Source organism: Calypte anna, chromosome 6 (assembly GCF_003957555.1).
Source record: "Calypte anna isolate BGI_N300 chromosome 6, bCalAnn1_v1.p, whole genome shotgun sequence".
Taxonomy (NCBI): Eukaryota; Metazoa; Chordata; class Aves; order Apodiformes; family Trochilidae; genus Calypte; species Calypte anna.
The window spans coordinates 17,496,039-17,521,591 of record NC_044252.1 but is presented as its reverse complement, the minus strand read 5'-3'; the positions used below and the strand labels follow the sequence as shown (position 1 = coordinate 17,521,591).

The 25,553-nt window shown below is 43.8% G+C and overlaps 1 protein-coding gene across 1 annotated transcript; it reads left to right on the top strand.

Annotated features, from left to right (window-relative positions):
• Window positions 1-504: 504 nt before the first annotated feature.
• Window positions 505-17,370, top strand: DRGX (dorsal root ganglia homeobox). Its single transcript, XM_030453514.1, has 6 exons — window positions 505-538; window positions 3,331-3,428; window positions 3,706-3,807; window positions 6,438-6,610; window positions 6,947-7,059; window positions 17,105-17,370. Exons 1-6 carry the CDS (start codon window positions 505-507, stop codon window positions 17,368-17,370), a joined length of 786 nt encoding a protein of 261 aa, XP_030309374.1.
• Window positions 17,371-25,553: the final 8,183 nt, after the last annotated feature.

The following is a 25,553-nucleotide window of genomic DNA, read 5'->3' as shown; positions in this document are numbered from 1 at the left end:
ATGGATGGATGGATAGAAAGAAAGAAAGAAAGAAAGAAAGAAAGAAAGGAAAAAGGAAAGAAAGAGAGAGGAAATAATCTGCTATTTGAAGAGGGGGTGGGGAAATAAAAATAAATAAATAATAGTTAAAAAAAATAAAAAGAAGCAGCAACAAAGTTTTACTCATTCCGATCACTGTGCACCTACCACGGAGTTTTCTGCCTTTTGGCTTTTTCAGTTCGTGGCACAGTGCTGGGCACTACTTTCTCTGCTTCCTCTGGGATGGGATGTAGGATTGTCAACGGCTTTTTCTCGGTGCTTTCTTCTGGTTATTCGTCTGCTCTGTTCTTTCTCCTCTCTCTGTCTTCAGGTCGGCAGGAGACACCTCGGCGGTTCGTGGCGGTGCCCGGCTGGGTTGCTGGTGCCGGTGCAGCGGTGCGGGGTGCGCTGCAGCCCCGCGTTCCGGCCCCAGCCGCCGTCGGCCTCGCAGCAGCGGGCAGCGGGTGCCAGCCCAGCCGCAGGGACATGTTCTACTTCCACTGCCCCCCGCAGCTAGAGGGTGAGTGTTTTCGCACAGAGAGGTGTAAGTACAAGAACTGAACTTCAAGATGAGGGTGTGTGCGTGTGTGTGTGTGTGTATGTGTGTATACGTTTGTGCCGGGGGATGAGGGGAGAAACTGAGGTCTAACTTGCTCGGAGGGCCGGCACTTTTGCCTGTCAGGGTACAGATATGTGCTGAGATAAGACGCAGCTCCATAGACGCAGCTAAATATAAAAGAACATGATCTTTTTTCTTGAGAAAACACAATTTGCTCCCCCTTCCCGTGCCCACTTTTTCCCTCTTATGACAGGATGGAAAGAAGGATTGCACGATTTTAAAATTATTATTTATTTTAAAATTTGATTTCTGTTGAAACAGCCTTGTTTTTACACCCCCACCCCTGTCATTTTACCACCTGCCTCCCCTCAGTGGATAGAGATCCCGCAGTTGAGCCTCAGGCTACGAAAGAGATGCTTTTCTCCCCTCCCAGCACAGATGTTGGTGTCATGGCTTTAATCGGGACACTTTCAGGACGTGGTCACGCCTCCTCCCTCCAGCCAAAGGGACCGCATAAATCTTTAATACTATTTAACAAACATTCTGCGGGAGGATGGGGAAAGGGGTGCTCTTCTGAAAAAAAAAAAAAAAAAAAAAAAGCAAAGAAAACAAACAAAAAGAAAAAAAAGGAAAACAAATGTTTGGGAGGATTTTTTTTCTTTGTGTTATTGATTAGATCTTTTTGTTCATTTATTTTGTTCATTTAATATAAAAATAATTGAAGACGGCCCTCGGGTTTTCCCTTTCTCAGCCCCATATGTGGCCAGGACTCCCTGCACCCTCTCCCTCTGGCCCTCGCTGAAAGAGCGGGTGGGGAGCAGCCCCAGAGCCTCGGCAGCACAACTTCTGCTCCGGGCGGGCTGCCCCGCCGTGCCCTGGGCACTGTACGAGGGTGGGAAGAGGCCTCTTTCCGCGAAATCCCCCTGCCTGCCCACCTCTGCGTCTTGCACGGGTATCACCCAACGAGCAAGAGGCTTTCCCCGCTGTAGAGCTGCCAGGAAGCGATTATCCAGTGGTTTCTTTCATCTCCGGAAAAGGGTCATCCCTCCCCTAAGCACGACTGCTCCAGGACTAGTGGACTCAAGCCGGTCTGCACATCGCCGGCTGGAAAATTGTCCTCTCAAAGTTGTCTCAACGCAGGCAGAGCAGCTCTGGGGGTCCCTCTGCACCCCTCCAGCCTGCCCTGTCACCCTTGCCTGGGCCATTGAGCGCAGGGGCAGCTTTGTTTGTTAGTTTTTGTCAGGCAGCCTTGGCAATATGCTTTTGTTTGTTTCCCCGGTGACAACTCAGGCCTGGTCCGTGGTTTGAGAAGCCTGGGCTGGGAAGTGGTTCCCGCAGGCTGAATCCTCTTTTGGCGCGGGCAGCAGAGGGCCGGGGGGGAGGCCGGTCTGCCCGGCCGAAAAATTAAACCACTCAGCGGATAGCATCTCAAATGACAGCCAAACACACACACACACACGCTTTATACTCCCGTCCCCCCAAAAAAACCTAAACACCCAAAATCCGAAGAAGCGGTAACAGGAAAGGCCTTTTCAAAAAGTCTTTCCGTCGGGGTTTGGCCCCCGGGAAGACCCGGCGGTACAAGAGGGGAAGTTATCGGGCTCTGTGGGTCACCAGGACAGTATTTTATTCTCTGGTGAGAGTCCCCCAGCACCATACCGAGCCGTCTGTCCCCTCGGGGAGTGCTCTGAGGGCTATGTTTTTCTTCCAAACGATGCTGCAAGATGAGCAGCCTGGTCTGGAACACTCTGCCGGGCAGGTCTGAGCATGGTGTCCTGCAGACACTCAGGAACGCTTCTGTGGGTGTGGGTACTTTTCTGTTCATCTCGGGGGTTTTGTGTGTTTGTTTTATTATTTGGTGGTTGTTTTTTCGTTCATTTTGTTGTTGGTTTGGGTTTTTCGTTTGTTTGTTCGCTGTGGAATTTTTTACTCTGTTTTGTCAGAGAGGAGAGTGGGAGCGAAGCAATTCAGCCAGGGTACTGGTGATGTGTTACTAGGAGAGAAGGCCGGGGACTGTGCCACATAAGGTGGTTTGCATACCGCTCTGCCCTCTCTCGTCTTCCCACTAGGGACAAACTGTCAGTGCCACAGCCTCCCGCTGGGTAACCTCGAAACCCCCGTTTGGAAAGGGCAGGGGTTCCTTTCTGTAGCCTTGATGCAAGCTCCGTAGTTCAGAGGTGGCCGAGCCTCTCGAGCGTTCCCACCGCCCCCGTGCCTGTGCTCGGCCTTCGCCTCCAGGCAGTGAAGAGGAGGACACGGGAAGCAGCTTGGCGACTGCTCTAAGGGTGTGTGTGGACAAAACTGTCGACGGCCCCAGCCCTCCTCCTTCCAGGCTCGGGGGCTTCTCCTTGCTCTCCAAGCACACAGGCAGGTTTTTTACGAGCTCGACCTGCCGTCACCAAGCCTGTATGTCAAAGCCTTGTCTCTGGCCTCTTCAAACACGAATGGCCCGAAAAGGACCCTCACCCATGGAAAGGCTGTCCCTTACTCTCGGCAGGGTGAGTTCAGGTGGGCAGGACCCCCAGATATAGGCAGGAGTTGTGTGCCTAGCGGGGCACTCGGTGCCCAGGAGGCTCTCAAGGTGCCTTGCAGGCTGGCGCAACGCTACGCCCGCTCCATCCAGCTGCCAGAGGGCTCCGAGCCGCCGTCCTCGCCGGGATGGGCCCGGGTCCCGGCCCTTTCCGCTTCCCGGGGCCCTGCAGGGGCTTGAGGTTCCTCGTCCCGCGGCCTCTAACGCAGCTCTCCGCCCGCAGGAGCGGCCCCCTTCGGAGGTCACTCCGTCGGCGACTTCGACGACGGGTTCCTGCGAAGGAAGCAGCGCCGCAACCGCACTACTTTCACCCTGCAGCAGGTAGGAGACTGTTCCTCTCCACTCCCTGCCCTGCACTCCTATTGCCCCCTTGCCGGTCCCCTGCCTGTGCCTGCCTGCCCTCTGCACGCCTCACCGCTCGGCTCCCTGCTGGGCCGGGAAAAAGCCCCTCTTTGCCCATCCCCCGCAGAAACCCCCCTGGGGCAGCAGGACAGACGCCCCCCCGAGAGGGCAGCTCCCCTGCCCGCTCCGTTCCATCCAAGCCGTGCCCTGTCCCTGACAGATGTGTGCTCTCCTCTCCTCTCCTCCTCTCCACCAGCTCGAGGCACTGGAAGCCGTTTTTGCCCAAACCCACTACCCCGATGTATTCACTAGGGAAGAACTGGCTATGAAAATTAACCTCACGGAAGCCAGGGTGCAGGTAAACATTCTGGGGACTTATTTAACTCTTGGGTATTCAAACGGACAAACTTTTTCTTTCTTTCTTTTTTTTTTTTTTTTTTTTTTTTTTTACATCATGACTGCAGAGTGCACATTTGGCCAAAGAACGCAAATGAAGACTATCTGTCATTTTCATGATGCACTTTAATAACATCAACATAATGTGGAATATTAGATTAGGTTGATTAATCGGTCATTCATAATTAACTAGTGATAATGTTCTACACTAATTTGTCCGCGTCTCCAAGGTACTAAATTACATCAATGCACATCCATTTCCTTGCTTTTGGAGGGGGTGTGTGTGTAGAAAAAAGCTGAGACGTGTTTCTCCAAAGCAACTATGACCACTGTCAAGCAAAGGGGTGAGTCAGCTACAGGGAGCCCAGCTGCTAGGAAGACATCTTTTACTCCTCTTCAACTTTTCTTTATTTCATCTTCTTTCTAAGCACTTAATTTAGAGAGCTAAAGAGCCTGCACAGCTTTTAATATTATCCAATAAATACAATTGGCCACAATTGCTCTCTTCTCAATTATGACTATTTTCATACCCTTCCTTTTTTCCCTTCCTTTCCTCTCTCTTCTTTTTCCTCTTTTCTCTTTTTCATCCAGGTGTTTGTTTTTCCATCATCAGGGATTGACTTTGTGTAAAACTTCTACTAAGAAGAGCAGTCCTGCAGTTGTCAGAGATGGATCCCTGTAACTCTTCAGGCATCCACCAAGAGCTGCAAGCCATTTTTTGAACACGATTATGTATTCATTTTATTTACAGGGCTGTTCTGCATGCTGTTTTGTTTTTATTTATTTATTTATTTTTAATGCTTGGGGTAAAGACTATGCAAAGATCTAATTGAGGGAAATATAATAGCTTGCTTTTTGTTCCCTAGGGTCATGTTAGTATCTCTTAAAACCCAATGGCTGAAGAGAGATAATGGTATTCACCACAGTAAATTGGGGATTGTAAACAAATTATTTCTCCTATAATCAGATTATGCGATCCTGATTATTAAATCTGAGCATGAATCATTGGTCATATGCGGGCAAATTAAACTGATTATTATTTGGAAATGAAAATCTCCTTTTGCCACTGCATTCTAGGTACTGGCTTAAAAAAAAAAAAAAAAAAAAAAAAAAAAAAGCCATCTTGGCTATTGGTGCCTAAAGACTGAACTGCAAATTGAGATAAATGGCACAATTATTGAGCATTCAGAAGTGGAAGATCATAACTTCTTCCTGAAAGGTGCAAGGGTGAGATAGGGGTGGTGACAATTAGATTGCTGAGGACTGGTGTTTAGCCTTGTTGGTTATTATGCAAACACACAATAGATGCAAGCATTTGTTTAGCCTGCTTTCATGCAGGAAGATGGGGAAACACAGAGGACTGGAGATATGTTTACATTTATACCCCTTGCTCATTCAAATATGATTAATGTGCTATAAAGCAGAGTCTTAATCGAAGATGATGTTGTCAAACAATAACTAAATAGGGAAATAAACGACTTCATCATGCTCTTTCCTCAGAAGCAGGCGAACTGTCAGTGCAAAGTCATTAAAATATGATAATGAAAAATTGCTCAATTAAATGTTGTTATAGCTATGACCTTCATTCAATTAAGATGCAAGAAAGTGTCTGCATTTTGCTTTGCATTTAACTGCTCTAAATTTAGAATATAGATAAAATCATTATTCAACGTTTGCTGATACATGCAATTAAAAGGCAGCTAACTAAAATTGAGTTGTAGAGGGAGAATAATAACAATCATCTCTCCTGTACTTGAAGTTTTTTATTAAAACGTGGATTTCCTGACCTCAAGAAAAGCTTGGCATTTTTCACCTCAAGTGAGGTGTTTTCAGAGTATCAGCTCCAAGCTAAAATGGGGAAAAATAGTGTTTGGGCTAAAAATAACAAGATAAAATCAAGAAAATTAACATTATTCTTGCATTACAGGGCAAAAACATTTTGGAAACAAATAGGCCAGAGGAATAATAGAAAGTATCAGTATTCTCTAGGAAATGGGCCGGATAAGTTGGCCTACTACATAGGCCATCTACTGGACCATCTCATTTAAACTGGGTGCTGGGTTCTGGAAAAGTTGGATCAGATGATCCTTAAGGTCCCTTCCAGCCTGGTGTTCTTTTATTCTATGTATTTTTATTTCTGACCTCTCAGATTCTAGCACCAGCTCATTTGAAGACATATATAGTATCATCAGAGTGCTTGGATACTACTTAAGTCTATCCCTATATATAAAAGAATATATATGTTTTAAAACATAGAAATCAGTGAGAATTTGAGAGGTGCATAAAGGCAAGCACATGTTTAAATAATTCACTAACTGTCACAGTAACATCAAGTCTCTTTTTTTCACAATTTATTTTTAGCATGCCTTTTGAATGTCTTCAGACATGCCTGACTTTTTTTCCAAGTGTAGAAATATTCCAGATCCAAATGTAATCCTAAGGGTCAACTAGAATAATAGTGAGGACACAAATTAAGAGCAAGGCTTAGCCAAGCTTCGAAATGACTGATTTCACTGGAATAACAATTGATAATTTCCCTACTCTGCATTTTGCTAACCAATGTATTCAGCCTGGATTGTTTTTCTGCTCCAGGTGTGGTTCCAAAACCGAAGAGCTAAATGGAGAAAAACAGAGAGAGGTGCTTCAGACCAAGAGAGCTCTAAGGAAACAATGGCTGAGGTGGCACCTCCTGTGAGGAATTTAAATTCCCCTTCTCCAGCAGATCAAACTAGGAATAAAAAAGAGAGTCTGGAGATCCACCAGAGGTAAGAGTTACATGTTATCAGCTGCCTCTCTTCAGGGCAAGCATGCACCATTTATACGTACATATGTACCGACATACCTGCTGCTAAACCTTGACATACACGTACCATCTTCAGGTACAGCTCAAATCACTAGAATATCAGCTGTCTCTCTTGCAACTCACTGATCCTCATGGAGATGCCAAGAAACTGTTAGCTGTGGGAGGCTAACGTTGTCCAGTCTTGGTCCTATCTAGTTGAACACAAAGCCACCAACATGTTCGTGTGCATTTACATACGCTGTCTTTGGAATCAGCTAGTTCTGGTTTTGTAAGGAAGTTGCTTTCTCTTCTCCATCAGCCTGAGTCGAACAGTGGGTCCTACAGGACCTTTCTTCCCTTCCTGCCTGCCAGGGACTCTTCTCAACACAGCCACCTATGCACAAGCTTTATCTCATGTCGCCTCGCTAAAAGGTAAGTGACTTTGTTTAACTTCAGGGACAAGCTCAACGAGCATCTCCTTTGAGCTAAGCAGAACTCTCTCCCTTGAGACAGTAGAGTGGGAAGTGACGGATCCTTCCTTCTGTTGTGACTGGCAGTAATTGCACTAAACGAAGCTGCAGGTACAGGAGTGAGTCTCCTGTTGTAAATTGTAGCATCATTTGTGGTGTAGCTCCTTCATTTTACATAGATAGTTAATTTTAGTGGGGTCATGGTTTGTCTCAAGGACTAACAACCTTTGCTCCTTTAGAACTTTCTTTGCAGGTACTACTTTTTAAGAGTCAAATTTATACTAATAAATTAGTTATACACATCCCTTTGCATTATACATTACCTGGCATCGTTGCTGATGCTTCATCTGCACTTTGCATGCTGTTTCCTTTGCAGTACATCTCTGCATAATGCCAGCCCTTACTCTTCTTGAACAGTAGGTCCCCTCTGCGAACTTGAATAAAATGTGTTCGTGGGGACAAGGAAGGATCCAGAGTAATTCCTCATTGCCTGGTACCCAGACTTCTGTAAAGGTACATCTAGTGTCCATATCTTTTTCAGCTCCCAAAATGCAGCAGCATGCATCTTTTCAAAACAAATCACCAGCTGATCCATTAACTGTTCCTAGTCTAACAACAGTAAGTTTGAGGGTGTAAGCAGGATGAATTCAATTTATAGATTTCTAGGACATAAAGCCTCATAGAACTGCCGAGCACAAAGTACATTTACTGTAGGCCCCAACATGGTGCAATAATTTGTGAGGAAAGTTTTCCAGTATGCAAAATGAACACTAATAAGTCTCACTGTGTTCTCTGGCATAACTCATGCTCTTTGCCAGTATTTCCAGTTAAATCAACATTGCCAAGGTATTTTCCTGAAGCAAATGTTTGGAACGGTTGAGTTTTGCGTTAAGACCTGTGTCTTGCACCCCTGTTCCTCTTTCCCGCACTTTTTCAAAAAGAGCTGAAGCCAGACACACTGTATAAATGCTGCTATTTTTGTACGAGTGGAACCTGTTATTGTGACCCAAGAAAAGCCACACAGATGTGACCTAAACCTTAAAACTTAAAGGATGACTGACAACTTAAACCCTGTATGAGAGCAGTATCTGTTGGACTGCACAAGTCCTCTTGATGTCTTTCCTGTGACTGTGAGGTCTTGGGGGACTTTCAGATTCTTCCATTGGGCAGGAACAGCTTCTCTGCAGTAGATACAGGTGGAAGTCTTCAGACAAAAAGATTGTGTACTGATAAGTGTAGTCTAGTGAATAATTTCAGATGGAAGTAAGGGATTTTTTTTTCTTAAAATTTACATTTAAACATTTTCAAAGTTAAATGCATCAGCACATTGTTCACTTATTTCATGCTTAGATGTAGATAAATTTTAAGAAAAATAACCCAAATATACAAAAGCTAAGCAAATGAAATAAAGAATAATGAAAAAAATTATCATGAGGGTTTTTTAGTTTGATTTATTTGGAAGACTTCCAGATAGTCTTTTCTGTGATTTTACAGCTCAGCCACTAAACTGAGAAACTAATAATTTGCTCCTTTTTGCTTGACAGCACTTTTACAACCTAGGGCCTGGAAAAATCGTATTCCTGAATCTCTCATAGAGGCACTTGTAAGACACTCAGTTGCCCAGGTAGTGTCCCTGAAAAAACAGTACTGAATGAAAATATAGATTTTTAAAATAAATTCTATAGGGACTTTCAGTGAGCAGATGCATGTGTTTTCTCTTGATGAATGTTGTCAGCTACACCTGTAGTTCAACTGTGAGATGTCCCACTTATATTTCCTGCCTGGCACTAGAAATCTTCAGATACATGCAAGAGGACTGTGATTATTTAGTATATTTTGGTTTAAGAAGCCCAGATTCAGATCTACATATCTGCATAACTGCCTACCAAGGTCTTTGTGGAGCTGCCTATGCCTGTCAGGGTATTGTTATACTTGAAAGGAGTTGGTAGGCTGAGCTGTTGCAATGAGGGGAGTTCTTTTTCTTCTGCAGCAAGGTCCCAGTAATACTAAATGTTGTTTTTGAGCTTGAGGGGGGAAAATCTGTTGTTCTCTAAGGTGGTAAATCTGATTTATATGAGCACAGAATAACTGTAGCATCTTTCACGTGGTATTTCCTTCCTCATTTCCACAAGTTCCTCTTTCCCTGCTTCTCCAAGAGCAAATCTTTTGGGCTGGTGTGGGGGCTGTGCAGAGCGTCGGTCTTGTTCATTGGCAATGACGAACAGGACAATCTCTATTGATGCTGAGTGGGCCAAAAGCATCAGTAGCATGATCTGCATTCTGTCTTTCTTCGATATGGAAAAAACAGCTGAATGATGGTTTGTTTAAACTAATGTATGTGAGAGCACAACCAAGTTCAAGTCACTCTAGAGGTAAAGGAAGGAAGGAAGGAAGGAAGGAAGGAAGGAAGGAAGGAAGGAAGGAAGGAAGGAAGGAAGGAAGGAAGGAAGGAAGGAAGGAAGGAAGGAAGGAAGGAAGGAAGGAAAGAAGGAAGAAAGGAAGGAAGGAAGGAAGGAAGGAAGGAAGGAAGGAAGGAAGGAAGGAAGGAAGGAAGGAAGGAAGAAGGAAGGAAGGAAGGAAGGAAGGAAGGAAGGAAGGAAGGAAGGAAGGAAGGAAGGAAGGAAGGAAGGAAGGAAGGAAGGAAGGAAGGAAGGAAGGAAGGAAGGAAGGAAGGAAGGAAGGAAGGAAGGAAGGAAGGAGAATAGGGAGCGACAATGTTCAAAAAAACTTTATATAACCTTCTTCATTTTGCTCAGTTCAGTTTGTTTGATTCTCCCTTCTAATTTCCCTTGTTGGGCTAAAAGCTGATATGTACACTTTAGGCCTGTCAAAGGACAACTAACCCTACATTAGGTGGATGTTAGTCTGTGTCCTTACTTGTCTTAATGAAGTGACCTAAACATCTCCCTTGGGAATCCAGTCGCATTTTGTAGCAGAAATGCTGACAGGACTCTGTCACAGTGATTCCAAAAGCATAGGACTCTGTGCCACACAAAATCCCATCAAACTCAGCACAGAGCATAAAATTCTGAGCTGTTTGGGTTTTATTGCTTGGGTAAGGAGAGATTCAGCAGGTAGTAAGGTTTTCCAAGATTTTGCAAGTTTTATTGAAGAGTGAAATGATCAAGAGCTCTTCCTGTTATCTCTCTTATGCAAACCATGCTTTGAAACTACCAGGATTTTTTTGTTATTTTTGGCAGAAAAGTACTTGTTCCAGAATGAAAGTGACACTTCACTGCCAATGGATGCATGACCCTACTTTCTTCTATGCAGTCCTCTATGTGAATCCTGTAAATAGATATAGGTATTCTTGCATTTGGGAGAACAATACAGGGCAGTAAAGGGAACTGTATTCTTCAGTGAGACCATAAAAACCACTGAGCACTCTCAGTACATTAGATACTACTGGGAAGTCTAGGTTGTTTTCTTCTTTTGAGAAGATAAGATGTGCTTTGTTGGGCTTGTAAGCCAACACATCACTGGTGTCAGTGAGTAATATTTGACTGATGCTTTAGGAGGAGAAAATGAAAATCAATACAGTGAATAACAATGATGGTGATGTAACGAATTATTAATTATTTTCTGCTCTCAGGGACCATTTTTATTATGCCACCTGAGAGTTCTCTGTCTTCTGTAAAGAAGCGAATACCTCTCTTTCTCCTTCTTTGCCTTTGATTGCTTGGCATCAGACCCAGGTTTCCAAGGCTGCACAAAGTGTCTAGAGCACATGATTCCTGGATATTATTTGCAGTATAAGGATGGAATAGTTGTTGATGAAGTTGGTCTAGTAGATACAGGAAATGTTAGGACACAGTAGCATGGGGCAGGGACTGAGCCTGCAGCTTTGTTTTTGGGAAGTCTGTGCAGTGCCCTGTAGGCTTATCTCATGCTCTGTGTGGCTTTGCAACTCTTCAACAGGCAGTGTTCTTCTGTACCCCATGTGTGCCACTTCTGGGTACAGATATTACTGGATCCTGAGACTAGGTCTGCTCTGGTGAGTCAAAAGAAAACTATTCTTCCACAGCACTATGCCCTCTGAACCTTGCTGACTCTGAGATGGAGATTTTTTTTTCCCTCCAAGGAATAATATCATCACTGCAAGATGTGCCATGAAGAAATTAGGCCAGCTATACAATAGTAATCAGAATGGTAATTCAGAGCATAGATTGTTTCAGAGTATATTACCATTGAACAGTCTTTCTTTGTGTCTATCCATTATTCTCTATTCAGTAATACAATATACATTTTACTTCCCTTAGCTGAGTCCTCTTCCTCTATGAAATTTATCATATGAGAGGCTATACCTAGTATCAAGCATCTGTTACCTCACTATGTTCTGTTTTTTCAAGAAACGTGATTCCTGGTTTGAAAAATTAGCAGAGGATCATAATTTACATGGTATATGGGGTTTCCTACTTCAGAATTTTAAGTTCTTCAACACTGGCCACAGTCAGGAAGAAGGCTGGCTTCCATGTATGAAATTTATGCTGTTTGTTACTCTCTGAAATTGTCCTAATTTGCCAATTGTGCTACCTCACTGTGGTGATTTTGACATTTCCTTGATCTTCCAAGATGAATCACTTACTGTAAACCATGCATCTGCAGTCCATTTGGTAGATTTAATTGCAGACCTCAAATATGAAGGGAAAATACTTGTTTTATTTATGGGCTGTATAACAATAGAGCCATCAGGAAAAGCTACTGTTCTGTGCAGAGAGACCTCAAAGTACCTTCTTAATGGATGACAGCATGAATGTAATTCATTAATGTAGAAGATGTTATTAATGGGTGTAAACAAGAAACTCAATTTTTTAGCGGAAGTGTTCTACCATTCTGGTGACTGAGGCCAAGAGCATGTCTGTTACATTCCATTGAAATTTCCCCAGACCCCATGATGAGTGCAGAGTATGAGGAGAGAAATAATTACACTTGCCAGGGAATTACTTTCATAATTCACCCACAGCTCTGCTCTGTGCAAGTTATAGCTCAGTTGGTTTTCACGGCACCTCCGCACCACTGATAGAGAAGCATAATTGCATTATGCACATAAAAGTGGACATTCCAGGGCATCATTGATTAGGCTCTTTTATGGTTTGTTGCTGCTGTTTATTCTGGGGAGGCTTAATTGTAGTATCCAGGAAAAAACCCACAACAACTACAACTGTCCATTTACTACATTTCAATTTCTCTTATGGAAAGATGAAGAGAATTTACCCAGTTCTTATAGGACAATTCCCATGGCCAAGGATGAGAAACAAGTGTTCAAGGATCTAACTTACCCTTGAACTGTTGTTTACTGAGGTGAAGCACTGCTGCTTACCATAAGACTGGGAAATGGGAATCAAAACTCTGGAGGTCCTTTCATTTCTCTGTCATTTTTGATTATTAACTTAAGGGCTTTCTCATGTAATATGGCAAATATATCAAGTGGATTCTGTTTGGCATTTTCCCTAGTTTACCTGCCACTGTGACTTTAGAGAATATAAACCACATCTTTAATTTGCTACAGATGCACAGACCTTGGGCAAGTTACTTTGATTCCTGTAGCATAGTTCCCTGGCTCTACCACTTCCTTACCTCATAGGTTGATTTTTGGGGTTTTTATCACAAATATTAGAGGATATGCAGGTATTAGGAACCATAAGAACATGGGAAAGAAGTGAGTGCTGTCTTATTCCTCCTTGATTAGGTTATTGCACCTTAGCTTGGCAGTGTTTCCTACTGACTCCTCTTGGAATGACAAGTGTCAGCAGGATTTAGGGCCAAATCATGTTTTTGATGTGGAAGGGAAGAGTGGTAAATGGTTGCTGAGCTCACAATATACAAAGGACTGGTTCTGTTCTCCCAGCTCTTGAGAGCTTTGATGCCAGTGCTGCTATCCAAACAGGCAAGGTCCTGGCTTCTGGATTATTTTTTTTTTAACAGTACTAAAGGCAAAAATAAACGAAGATTAAATCCTGCAGTTCCACTGTCAAATTATTTACACAAAAAGGCTCCTACTAAGGCAAAGTAGCCACATTATCAGTGGCTGTTATCAGTGATAATTATCACATTATCTTTGTTGTTTGCATTTGACATATAGAGCTCACAAAACAAGAAAGTATGAAATCATAACATTTGGACTCTGCCATCATCTCTGAAGTGCTCTCCCAGCCTTAAGGCAGCATGAGTTGCCTCTGCACTTAACCATCTTAAACATTAGCATGAGAAAGTATCCAGCTCAATGTTTGCAACATTGAGGGCACCATAAATTATTCTGGGAGCATTTGGTGCCTCTTCATTTCAGGCTCTAAGTTCATGCCTTTTTTTTTTTCTGAACCTCCTGATTTAGAGCTCAAGGATGTTTCTATAAAGCTACTTTTGTTTTTCCTGCTTGTGCCTCAGCCCTTAATCAACATATAGTGTTGTGTATAAAGAGGAGGAGGAGTTCCCTTTGAATCAGCTTTCACTGGTAAACAATATTAGGGAACTCAAAGTTGTTGAACTTTCAACACTCATGAAAGTGATTTCAGAGTTGGTGAGGGTTTAGTGGCTCAAACAAAGAATTGTGGCTACTATCAGAAGAAAACAATACTTAAATTAAGCATAATATTTCTCTTAAAACTAAACAGCATGCACCAAAAAGTGAGAATTTTAAATTTGAATTTTTCCTAACTTATTTCCATGTGATATTGATGTTTAGCTGGTGTGCAGAAATACTGAAAGAAGAAAGGAACAGGGGCCTTGCCTTTGGAAAAGCTATCTACTGAATTCTTTAAATTTATCTATCTCCCTATGTATCTATAATATAAACACATCAACACTATACTTAGGTATCAGAATGAACCCCTCTCCGACCCCATTCCTCAGCTGAAACTGAACCTTGGAACTGTACAAAAGGGTCTGCAACCAGACCTGTAGAACAAATGTTGTTACAACTGGAATGTGATGTCGGCAGAGACAAGACAGAACTAATTTAATTTTTCTTGTCAGTCTCTGTAGTAGATCAATTAAATTGCTGAGTGGATCAAGTATCTTAGCCTGTATTTATTACATTAAGTATTTATGTTCAGGCTGAGCATTTATAGTATGATGTCATATAGGAATACAAAGAGGTTCAGATCAATTCAGCAGAATTTGCTGTAAGTTAATGGAAATCTAATTGTGTATTTTAATTTTGTGTACAGGAGTCAGTAAGCTTCTGAAAGAAAGAAAACAATACCTTGTCCATGGTGTAGCAACCTGATCCAAACCTCAGTAAAGTAATAGCAGATTTTCATGGATGCTAGTGGAAGCTGGATCAAAATCTAGGGCTAACAGCTTATCCCTGTGGGAGCTCAGTGCCTGAGTATCTGAAGTAAGTAGTAAAGGTACCTTCCTTTCCCACTGTGGACTCAGGGTTACTGCAATAAGATGTAAAAAAATGTCTGCTATATATGGTTGCCTCTTTCTTGGTGAAAGTATTCCCCTGTCCATTGTGGGCTGACTGATGGGTGGGTGAAGATATTGGGCTTCTGATTCTCCTCCCATCATTCTTGGCTTTTGTGGCAGCAAAATCTGATAGATTTCACTGGACTTAGTACCTGCAGACAGAGGCAACTATAAAGTAGATTCATCCTTCTTTTTATATTAAAAACAAATAGGGCTAAATCCTACTTTCTTGTGTTCTAGTTGGACCCTGGAGCAAATTACATGTTACTTCACACTTTTTTTGGTGTGTAAGCTGTTGCGTGCAAGTGTTTTAACATCAGTGAAAACGAAAAAAATGGTTTAGGGGTGAATTATTGCTAGAGATAGCCTAGTTTCCAACATGGGTAACTGTACCCTGAGGTTTCAGAGCCAGTGGGTAATATCAGGTCTAATTACTAAGCAAAGAGCTTAGATTGGTACTGAAGACTGATAAATATTTTATCCCTCTCTAACAACGAAATGAAATTTTTTCTCAGTGGATGGAGCTGAATCCTGCTCTTCTGAAAAGGGGAAGACTTCCACTTCTTCCCACTACCCGTTAAACAGACAATCTCTGTGCTCTGTCCTGCATTAGGTACTGCAGACAGGCCAGCTCTCCCTCAGCCTGGGAGCTGAAGAGACAGGTTGGAGAACCTCACTCAGTTTGTGTTAGAGAGCAGCAGTGCAAAGACAGGCAGAGACAGTATACAGGCAGGCTTCCATGCTCCCTCATTTCAGAGATGAACCTTAATGTAGGAGGACTTAACAGTACTGGAAAAACAGACTTCTATGTGCCTTCTCCAGCTAAAGACCTGATGAAAACTGTGGGAACTCTGAGGTGCCTGGCCTCCTCTCCTCCCTCTTGTTAAAAAAGTGGCTATTTATCACCCCTGAATTGGCTGCAACTCAACAGGGCAAAAAATTACATTATGAGAGTGGTTGGTGGTGGCAAAATTTGTACAGTGTGTAACTGAGTGGATGTTGTTATAAACCTTCCTTTTGGCCTGCTCAAAGCAGCCACAGAATTCAAGATTTGGCTTCCTAGTACTAAAAGGAAAAAATGGATGGCTTTAATCAAGTGCTGAGACTTCCTTGTGTGATTCATTTGAATGCCTGCATCCATGGAACTGTTGGTTCACTGATCATATGTTCTGTAAGAGATGTATTACAAGAGAAAAGAAGATTTTTCCAGTTACATTCATAACTTATCTCTTGCAGATTCTGTTTTTCAAAATCCAAAGAGCATTTTCTCCCGAACATTACCTGCAAACTGTTATTCTCTGTAGAGAACAACATCCTGAAAACAAACAACTGTCTGCCTTCATCCCTAGCAGATGGGTGCTGACCTGTTGCTACCAAGAGCAGAGGTGTAAAAGAAAAACTACCTTGCAGGTTATTAGTTCCATCACTTAGTCATGAGCCATTTAACGCAGATATTAACTGCAGAAATTAAAGCAAGTCCTTGGCTCAGAAAGATCAGACGAAGACATTGCATTGTGTCAGAATGCATGCAGCAAGGCTGGTTCTTGTGGGGAGGTAGTATATGCACAAAGGACAAGCTTTTGCCAGTGCTTCGAAAGGATGTGGTGTTTGTGTGGCCTCTGAGACCTCTGGAAAAATGGTGTCGTCCAATATTTCTCTCCAGAGACCCAGTTAAAGCAGTAGCTCGGTCATCATGCCGTGACTTCCATCTCTACTCCTCTGTTACATTATCCTTCAGGCAACACATGCATCTAAGCTAGGCCTCAGGGTGGCTTTTTGGATGTCAACCTAGACTTCCAGATGTGCTTGGGAACTGTCCTGAATACTGACATTTTTAAGGATAAGCCAGAGGAAGAGCCCACAGTAGTTCAGCTCAGGAAGGCAGCTGATGGAGGGAGGACTGCCTCAGGCAGTGGGGTGCAGGAGAGCCTTTTGGCTTAAATGGAGAGGAGCACCCATCACACCCTCTCTTCTGTGCATTGTTGCCTGCTTGGGTCAGCATCTCGGATGCATGGGATAGAGATGGTCTGACCTATCCCCCCTACAGTGACTATTAAGTAATGTCACATTACAGTGAGAAAGGAGAAGGTCCAGCATAATAACTGCAATGTTTTCACACCTTCCAGGTGTAAATATGTGATGGCACTCTCATACTTACCCAGAAATGCAGCTGCCCAAACTGATCAGGTTTCAGTGTGCAGATGGAGGGCAGGGGACACCTCCACGCTGGGGCTGATGGTATCCACAGAGCAAAATCTTGGGATGAGAGCTGAGGATAATCTCAGCCATCCTTGTGGGAAAAATTTGTGTGCAATCATTGTATGCTTCTGACTATGTTTGCCATCACTCTGTCACTCTGGATAACTCACAGGGTAAGATTCTTCACAGTGGGCCTCAGTAGAACAGGATCTGGCTTCCCTATCCCCGATCCAGAGAACATCTCCATATCCACTGAAAGCCAATAGGGAAGGGGGTTGTTGCCGTTTGAGACCACAATCCCATTTCCACCCTCTCCAAGGTATCTGTGGAGGGAACACTCAGTCCTGCCCCCATAACCTTCCCCATCAGTGATGGTGCCTTATCTGCTTCCTCCTCAGGGAGCCCACTGTGCTCATGCTGTGTTCCAGACCCCATGGGCCTTTCATTCCTGCCCACCTACGGCTGCCAAAGCAACCGCACTGCCAGCGTGGCCGCGCTGCGCATGAAGGCCCGGGAGCACTCGGAGGCCGTGCTGCAGTCTGCCAACCTCCTGCCCGCTGCCAGCAGCAGCCCCACTCCTCCCAACAAACTCAGCCCTGAGAGCAGCCAGGACAAGCAGCCCTCTCCAGCCAAGGAGCACGTGGAAGGAGAGAAGAGCGTATGAGACCAGACTGGTGCCTGTCCCTTGGCTCAGGGCACGGACCTGCCCCTGGAGCTCTGCCACAGGGGGAACTGTAGCATGGCTGTGTCCCAGCAGGCAGATGTCACGGGCTCACCAGGGACTGGGAAAACCTGAGTGGGCTCTTTGGCGGCTTTCCATGCACCCTCGCTTTTCTTGTGCCACTGTACGTTCATTTCACCCGGTTTATCAGCACTATGTTTGGAAACGTTCATGAATCTGTTTTTAGCCCCCTTCCACATCCCAGGGACACTGAAACACCCAGGATCATGGTTTGCTTCTGGACATCTCAACTCTCCATCCTGAGTGAGAGACAGGGCTGGCAGCAGGACAGTTCTTCCAGACACGAGGTCAGGTGCAGGAGAGGCATTCCAGACATTTAGCCCACCCCACAACAGAAGTGAAGGACTATGCAGGTATATACCAGTCTGGCCTGTTTTCTGATGACATTTGATTTCAAACAAACCTAACCCAGGCAAACCAAGTATAAGAGAAGAAGAAAATGGAATGGAACTTCATAATTTTTTCCTTCTTCTTTCTTTTCCCCAAAAGTGAAACTTTCCATGGTGTAGATTACTGGGAAATTGCTGAGATCAGTTTACCTATGAATAAAATCCTTGCACTAGTTTCTATGTGAACATTACTATGTTACTAATGCCATTCTCTGGGCTGGACACAAAAAACATGACTCCAGAAGCATCATTCGTATCTTCAAGCAGTAATGCTGGTATACAGTGGAGAGTGCAGTTGTGTCTAGATCTGCAAAAATGTGGGCAAGATAGCATCATTCTCTTGGAAAGAAAGAGAGAAAAGCAAAATAATCCTGCATCCCCTGCAGTGCGAATCTGTCCTTGCATGCTTTGTTTATAATGAAAAGGAAATAAAGCTTGGAAGGATATTCCTTTATGCTGACCAAACTCAGACAGTTCCATTAACTGAAGGATTGTTGTAATGAAAATGTCTTTATTATACAGCGGGCACAATGCAAAGGAGAAGTTGATGCCACAAGAAATATAATCTTATTGCTGACCCAGAACTCCGCAAAGCAAAGCAGACTAAGATCTGATGCTCTGGAGCAGGTATTTTATCTGGAGTGTCCCATATTTCTTCCATGGGAAGTACAGAGGTAGATTTAAGCCTAGTGACATGCACTTGCTTTTCTCAGGTACCTTTTACAGACTGCTTAGGCTTGTTCACAGATGTCCCTGGCAAACAGGGTGAAACCACTGCTCTGAGACTCGATCAGAGGAGGCCAGGGGAAGGATTCTTGTTAGCTCTGAAGGACTTTACAGCAGGTCCTTCATGAGAACACTGCTAAAGCCTAAAGCCAACAAGAGGCTCTCCATTACAGGCCTAGAACTGGCGCAGTTTAACTCTTGGGCTGACTTTGGCACACAATCTTGAATAGCAGAGACTGTAGGTTTCCACTTACTAACCCAGACTTTTCTGCCACTGTATTTGGGACTTATCCTGCATGTTGTGCTAGAGGACCTCCTGCAATGCACTGATGCTTTTGCACTGCTTTTACACTGGGCTGTCTTTCTCACAGGATATGATCTTGTGCTTGAAAAGGCAGGTCCAAGTAAGGCTGGCAGCAAACATTTCTTCCCCCTACCCAAGTGATCACAGCCCATGAATGTAATGGGACCTGGCACTTTTCTGGGGCTTACAAGACCCTCCTATACTCCCTGGTGCACACCTTCTGTTCCCTGAGACAGGGCTTGGTGTCAGCAGCCATTCAAAAGGTGGAAGTCCTGGTCTTCAGGGTGTAGCTTGGTAGCACCAAGCATCTGCATTGCTTCAGAAGTGAACGGTGCTGGGCATTTTCCCAGGGTTGGGTTTGTGTCTTCTGGACACAGGGCATTGGGGAGAGCATAGCTGGGTCTGTCCTTGGATCAGAGTACAAAGAAAAGTCTGGCAGGGCCCAAGATCATCAGATAGAGTAATTTTGCTTAGCTTTTGCCACACTATGTATTTCTTTTGGCAGTCCTGAACTGTCCTATCTGTGGGGGACAATGTGCAGTAGTCTGTGATCTGCCTTTGTGTTCCAGGTTCAGGAGCTCCTCTGTTGCAGTGGAGGTGGCTTTCCTGGCCGCAAATTATGGCTGAATTTAGCAACCTTTTTCTTCCACCAAAATAAAATTGATGTGTGCTTTGTTGTGGGAAGTGGTTGAAGAAGAAAGAATCACTGGTTTCTTAGTGATCTTCTGAATCACTATTTTTTTTTTTGTGCCCCCACTCAAAAAAAATAAAAGACTGAAAAAAATTCCTCTCCAAAGAGGCAAGCCCAACTTCATTTCAACATAATTACCTTGCATTCAGCTGAACTTCAGCCCTTCTGTACACTAACTCTTCAATCTAATTGTTTGATTAAACTCGTATTTCCTCCAGAAAGGTACATAAATAAGTGAATTGTTGAGCAAATTAAGAATACTTAACAGCATTGCATCTGAAAAGTAGTTACGCTGATTAAATTTTCTGTCCTTGAGGATTTTCAGGAAATTACTTTTGATCGTCAATAACACAATTAAGTAAACTACACTCACATTAGCATGAATAATTGATAAGAAATTATGTATTACCACAAAGCACTGATTTAATAATTCATGATGCGACACTCTAGTGACTGTGCAAAACTGGATAACATCGACAAGTCTGCCTGATGTTGCTGGAAATGCTGCAATAACAAACAAGTCCATAGTTTTGTTGTACAATGAGGAAAAGTATCTGATGCATGCTGTAGTTTCTGTTTAATACTTGAATAAATTTAGAAAGAAGACCCTGAAAAGTTCCTGTACTGTTTTCATTCAGATCAATTTCTCTGGCAAAGCACCTTCTCCCACATTCGTGACTGTCCAGTTGTGCTTAAACCACAAAGATGTTGCAGAGTTGGGGAGAGGCTCTCAGATTCAGAACTGGAACCTGCTGGGTGTCTCACAAATAGCAAAATTAGAGGGACTCAAAGTTTTGCATAGTCTCCTATTAGAAGCCAAGTGCCTTTAGTCCCCAGAGTCTTTTACATTCTTTGGTTTCTGATGTGTCTGTGTTTATAATTATGCAATCTGATTTTGTGGGTGATTGCTCTAAGTCAGCCATAAATGAAGCATTTTGATTTGCATGTTTTGGGTCTGTACAACACCATGTTAAACCCCGGGCCAACTCACCAAGAATACTTGTGCCTTCCCTAGGGGAGGCAGATACATATTTGCATTCTTGCTAATGTGCTGGGCATAGTGAGCCACATTATCCTCTCAAGTTTTGTCAGTGATGTGGACAGTGGCACTGAGTGCACCCTCAGTAAGTCTCCTGATGACACTAGATGTGATGATGACACTAGTGTGTTGTGAGGGATTCACTTAAGGAAAGGGATGCCATCCAGAGGGACCTTAAGAGGGTTGGGAAATGGATCAGTGCAAACTGCATGAGGTTCAACAAGTCCAAGTCCAAGTTCCAGCATCTGGGTCAGACCAGTTCCAGACACAATTACAAGCTGAGTACAGACTTGGGTTGAGAGTAGCACCGAAAAGAGGGACTTAGGGGTGTTGACTGATGAGAAGCTCAGCATGAGCCAGCAGTCCACTCATGCAGCTCAGAAGACCAACAGTATCCTGGGATGCATCAAGAGGAGTGTGGCAAGCAGATCAAGAGAGGTGATTCTCCTCCTCTAGTCTGTTGGGAGATTCCACCTTGAATACTGTGTGCAATTCTGGTGTCCCTGCCACAAGAAGGACATAGATCTGATGGAACAATTCCAGAGAAGGGCCACAAGGATGATCCAGGGGCCATTGCACCTCTGCTGTGAGGAGAGGCTCAGGGAGCTGCAATTGTTCAGGCAGAAGAAGAGAAGTCTCTGGGGGAACCTTATAGCTGCCTTCCAATATTTTTACATTTTTAATATTTAATATTTTTATCAATTGGATGAGGGGATCGAGTGCACCCTCAGCAAGTTTGCAGATGACACTTAATTGAGCAGGAGTGGTGATCTACTTGAGAGTAGGAAGACACTGCAGAGAGATCTGGACAGGTTAGATCAGTGAGCTGAGGTCAAGGGTATGAGGTTTAACAACACCAAGTGTTGAGTCTTGCACTTTGGTCACAAGAATTCCAAGCAACACTACAGGCCTGGGGAAGAGTGGCTGGAGAGTAGCAGGATGGAGAAGGATCTGGAAGTACTGTTGGGCAGCTGGCTGATCATGAGCCAGCTGTGACCACCAGGTGGCCAAGAAAGCTCACAGGATCCTGTTGTTGGTCTCTTCTCCCACGTAACTAGTGATACAACAACAATAAAAAAATGGATTTAAGTTGTGCCAGGGGAGGTTTAGGTTAGATACAAGGAAAAATTTCTTTACTGATAGAGTGGTGAGGCATTGGACTGGTCTGCCCAGAGATACGGTGGAATCATCATCCCTGGAGGTGTTCAAGAAGCTTTTAGATGTGGTGCTTCAGGATATGGTTTATTGGCTGTGGTATTTGGATTATAGTTGGACTTGATCTTGAAGGTCTTTTCCAACCTTAATGATATTATGATTCCAATATCTGATGGGAGCCTGCAAGAAAGGGACTTTTCATAAGTGATAGGACAAGAGAAAATGGGTTTAAGCTGAAGAATAGGTTTTGACTGGATCTTAGGAAGAAGTTCTTCAGTATGAGGGTGGTGAGAAACTGGAACAGATTGTCCAAAGAATTTGTGAATGCCTTCTCCCTGGAGGTGTTCAAGGCCAGGTTGGATGAGGCTTTCAGCAACCTTGTCTAGATGAGAGGTGTTCCTGCCCATGTCAGGGAGGTTGGAGTAGATGGTCTCTAAGGTCCCTTCCAATTTAAGCCATTCTATGAATTCTATGAAGTTTTGGTCTGAAACTTGTCTGCTCAGGGCAGCACAGAACAGGGAAAATTGCTTGAGGTTGCTGAGCACAAGGGCAAGAGCAGAACTCAGATCTGTGTCTCAGTTGTGCCTGCTTTTAGCTACGAGACCCTACTCCCTTCCAGGCAGCCTGCTCACTGTGAGTGAGGCACGTGCCTTCTTTCTGTACTGCCATATATCAGGGCTATGCCATTTAAACCGCTCCTTTAATGACCATCTCAGTAGCTCAGATTAAGACTGGCATTTAAAAGTTTATAACTTGGCTATAAAAAGTCACTCAGGCTGAACCCCAGCATGAGAGACTCAGGCCCAAGGGGATGATTTACATGCGAGCTATTCCAAAATCAGACTGTGTGGTATATTTTTTCAATTCCGTGAAGGAAAACTGGAAGCCCAAAGCTTGAAGGATGGATGCAAGACAAAGATGTTCTTTTTAATGGCTTACTGCACTGTCACTACATCCTATGTGAGTTCCCACACCAACATGAGCCAGGCACAGAGTGAACAGCCTCTGTGCAAATGTCACTTGCATGATTTTGGCAAAGCATCTCCACTTCTGGGTTCTTTTCTCAAGAGATCACAGACAGCCACAATGCCCAGATTTCCCCTCATCCCTACCTTCTCTGCACAGGCCGTCTCCTAACATCCTCACTCACCTCTCTGCAGAAAGCCTGTGGTTCTTCTTCCTGCTCTGGTGCTGGCTCTCTGCTTGTGTTGTCCCCATGCCACAGCATCCCCCTCCCTGAGAAGATCCCTGCCCCAGCACCAAACTCAGCACTGGGGAGACTATGGCAGAGCCAGCTGGGCACTTAGTGCTCTGGGCTTGTGTGCAGGTTACTGTAGCATTCTGGTCTAGGGTTTGTTAACGGGCATTGATGCAAAGCACCGGGCCATGGGACCTTCTTTACAAGGCTGAATCTCACGCTCTCAGGCCGCTACGGGTTATATCTCTTGCATATCTTATTTAGACTTCTTTATACCTACATATATTATAGCAGAAAATGTGAAGCAGAGAATGCACCTTTGCTTATTTAGGCTGTAGTCTAGTCCTTCCTACACTGTGTGCTGCATAGTAATGAGATTGTTAAGCTAACTATCTCTTAATTAAGAGTATTATTTACAATGATGCTGAAGGCCATGTGCATGCAGAAAAATATCTTGGTATATCAGTGAACTATTCCCTCATGCAGTGAGTGCCCTCCCCTCTGTGTTTCCCACAGAATGCTGTACCTTCTGGAGGACTCCTCCACCCTATGTCAGGGACAGGGAGAAAAGCCCACTGTAGGGCTGTGTCTCTCAGAAGTTTGCGGTTCTGCTGCATCCTTAAGCTTTCTGCTTCCATGGAGCAGAGAGAAGGCAGCACAGTGCGGGAGGATGTTGTTTGCTGCTGGGCGGACCACAAAGGAGCAGAGGATGGAGATGAAATGCTTGTGGTGTTCTGCTCTGGCATATTCTCCCCCTAAAAGAGCTGTTACTCAATAAAGATCCTGCTGCTCCTGGTTGTTCGTGCCAGCGAAACCGTGTGTGAAGCAGAGGAACTGAGAAGCCCTGAACTAATACCCAAGGTCTGAGTACATAATTCAGACCTCTCAACTGAAGACTTTGATACCCTTATCATAAATAAAAGGGCAGTTGAGTATAATAAACAATGCTTTATTCTTTCCATTTAAAAACTTCCTTTGCATTGTAGTAAAATATTGACTTCAGGTGACCATATTACCACAAAATATGTTCTTTTCCTGATATCAACCAAAGAAGCCTTACATAGGGCTGGGCTATGAGAATGAAAATATCAGTGACAAATAGCAAATCCATCCTGGTTTGAAAATGATGCACTGAAAATATTTTAATAACCCAACCACATCATACTTATTGCCTACCCTGAGCTCTCTGTCACAAGCTGAGTAGGTATTAGTCTGCTGTCTCTGAAGTCTGGGCATCATTTTTTTTGAGCTGTGAGAAGTCTCCTGTGGTAAATTCATAATAGTTAAAACTCACCAGGATTTAAAGTATTGGCCTGCATAACTCTTCTGGTATTTAACTTTGATGGCTTTTTCTGTAGTCAGTGCTTTTGTAATACTGCTGTAACATTCATCACATAAAACAGAGAACCAAAAAGCACATTCTCACCTAAGTCGCTTTAGTCAAGAGTTGTCACATACAGAACAACAAAAGTTATCTCTTTTCTGAAGGCTGAATTACATCCTGAATTGGTGCTCACACCCAGCTCTATTCTAATAGGCCTGGGAGTTACCTGGCATCTTTATTTTCTCATGAAAAGTGACAGCAGTGTTGAAGCTGCTGCTGGTCTTGGAGAGTTGATAGTTTAGCTACATAGCCCTACGGTTTCCGGGAGCATCTGCCTCTGCAACAGCTCTGTTTGTAATGAGGAAATATCCACTTCTCTGGGCTGGTCTAATGGAAGGGTGGTTGTTAACCGCTTCACTTCATAAGACTTAGCAGAAGCCAGAGTACTGTGATGTTACTGTTGTACACTGGTGGATACCTGGAAGTATGTAATTGTTCACAACTTACCCATCTCACCCATCTCCTCCCCTGTGGATGTCCTGGATAAATACAGCTCATTAGCCAAGGTCTAATCTGCCCTACAAGTTCCTTGTACTCTGGAACAAAGTACTTCAGACTAGGTTGGGGAACCTCTGGTAGTGTGGGCAGAAGGAGTACAACGGGAGCAGTCATCAGATGGGAGTTCAGACAGAAATAGTCTGAAACACTGTCCTTCAGACTGGTGAAGACCAGCAGAAATCTTTTAATTTCTAATTAAATTGTGTTTGCTTTGTCAGCTGAACTGGTTTAAATTTTGATTTTCCTGCTTTAGAATTTTTGCTTATTAAACTACAGCCTTCAGTATTGGCCCTAGAGACTAACACTTGCCATAGTGGCAAATTTATTAGAACTTGTGGAAGTACTGAATAGGCTGAGGGTTTTGTTATATAAACACAGCTTCTTTACAAGCACATGCTACATGAGGAAATGTGTTAAGTAAAATCCAAGTCCTGTTAAATGAAGAAACCCAGCTCTGCAAAGAAGGCTCCCTGGATATAACCTAAACTGTTATATCACAGCTGGATCACCCTTGCTCTGTCGTGCTGGCTGAAGCTATCAGGTTTTGGCAGATGCTTGAGAACTAAGATACCAGTGTGATCACCAGTCCTTGGCACAGCAAGGGATCAGAGCATCCCTGGGAGCTGTTTGTTTTTATTACAAATATTCCTGTAGCAGTGCACAAGAAGTTGGCTGCTGGCATGGAAGGAGTCACAGCAAAAGATGTACAGGAGAAAAGAGC

Coding starts and splice junctions, on each gene's coding strand:
- DRGX (XM_030453514.1), top strand. CDS start 505: ATGTTCTACTTCCACTGCCCCCCGCAGCTAGAGG. Junction 6,611..6,946: donor AGTCTGGAGATCCACCAGAG/GTAAGAGTTACA, acceptor CTTCTCCATCAG/CCTGAGTCGAACAGTGGGTC. Junction 7,060..17,104: donor TCATGTCGCCTCGCTAAAAG/GTAAGTGACTTT, acceptor CTTCCTCCTCAG/GGAGCCCACTGTGCTCATGC.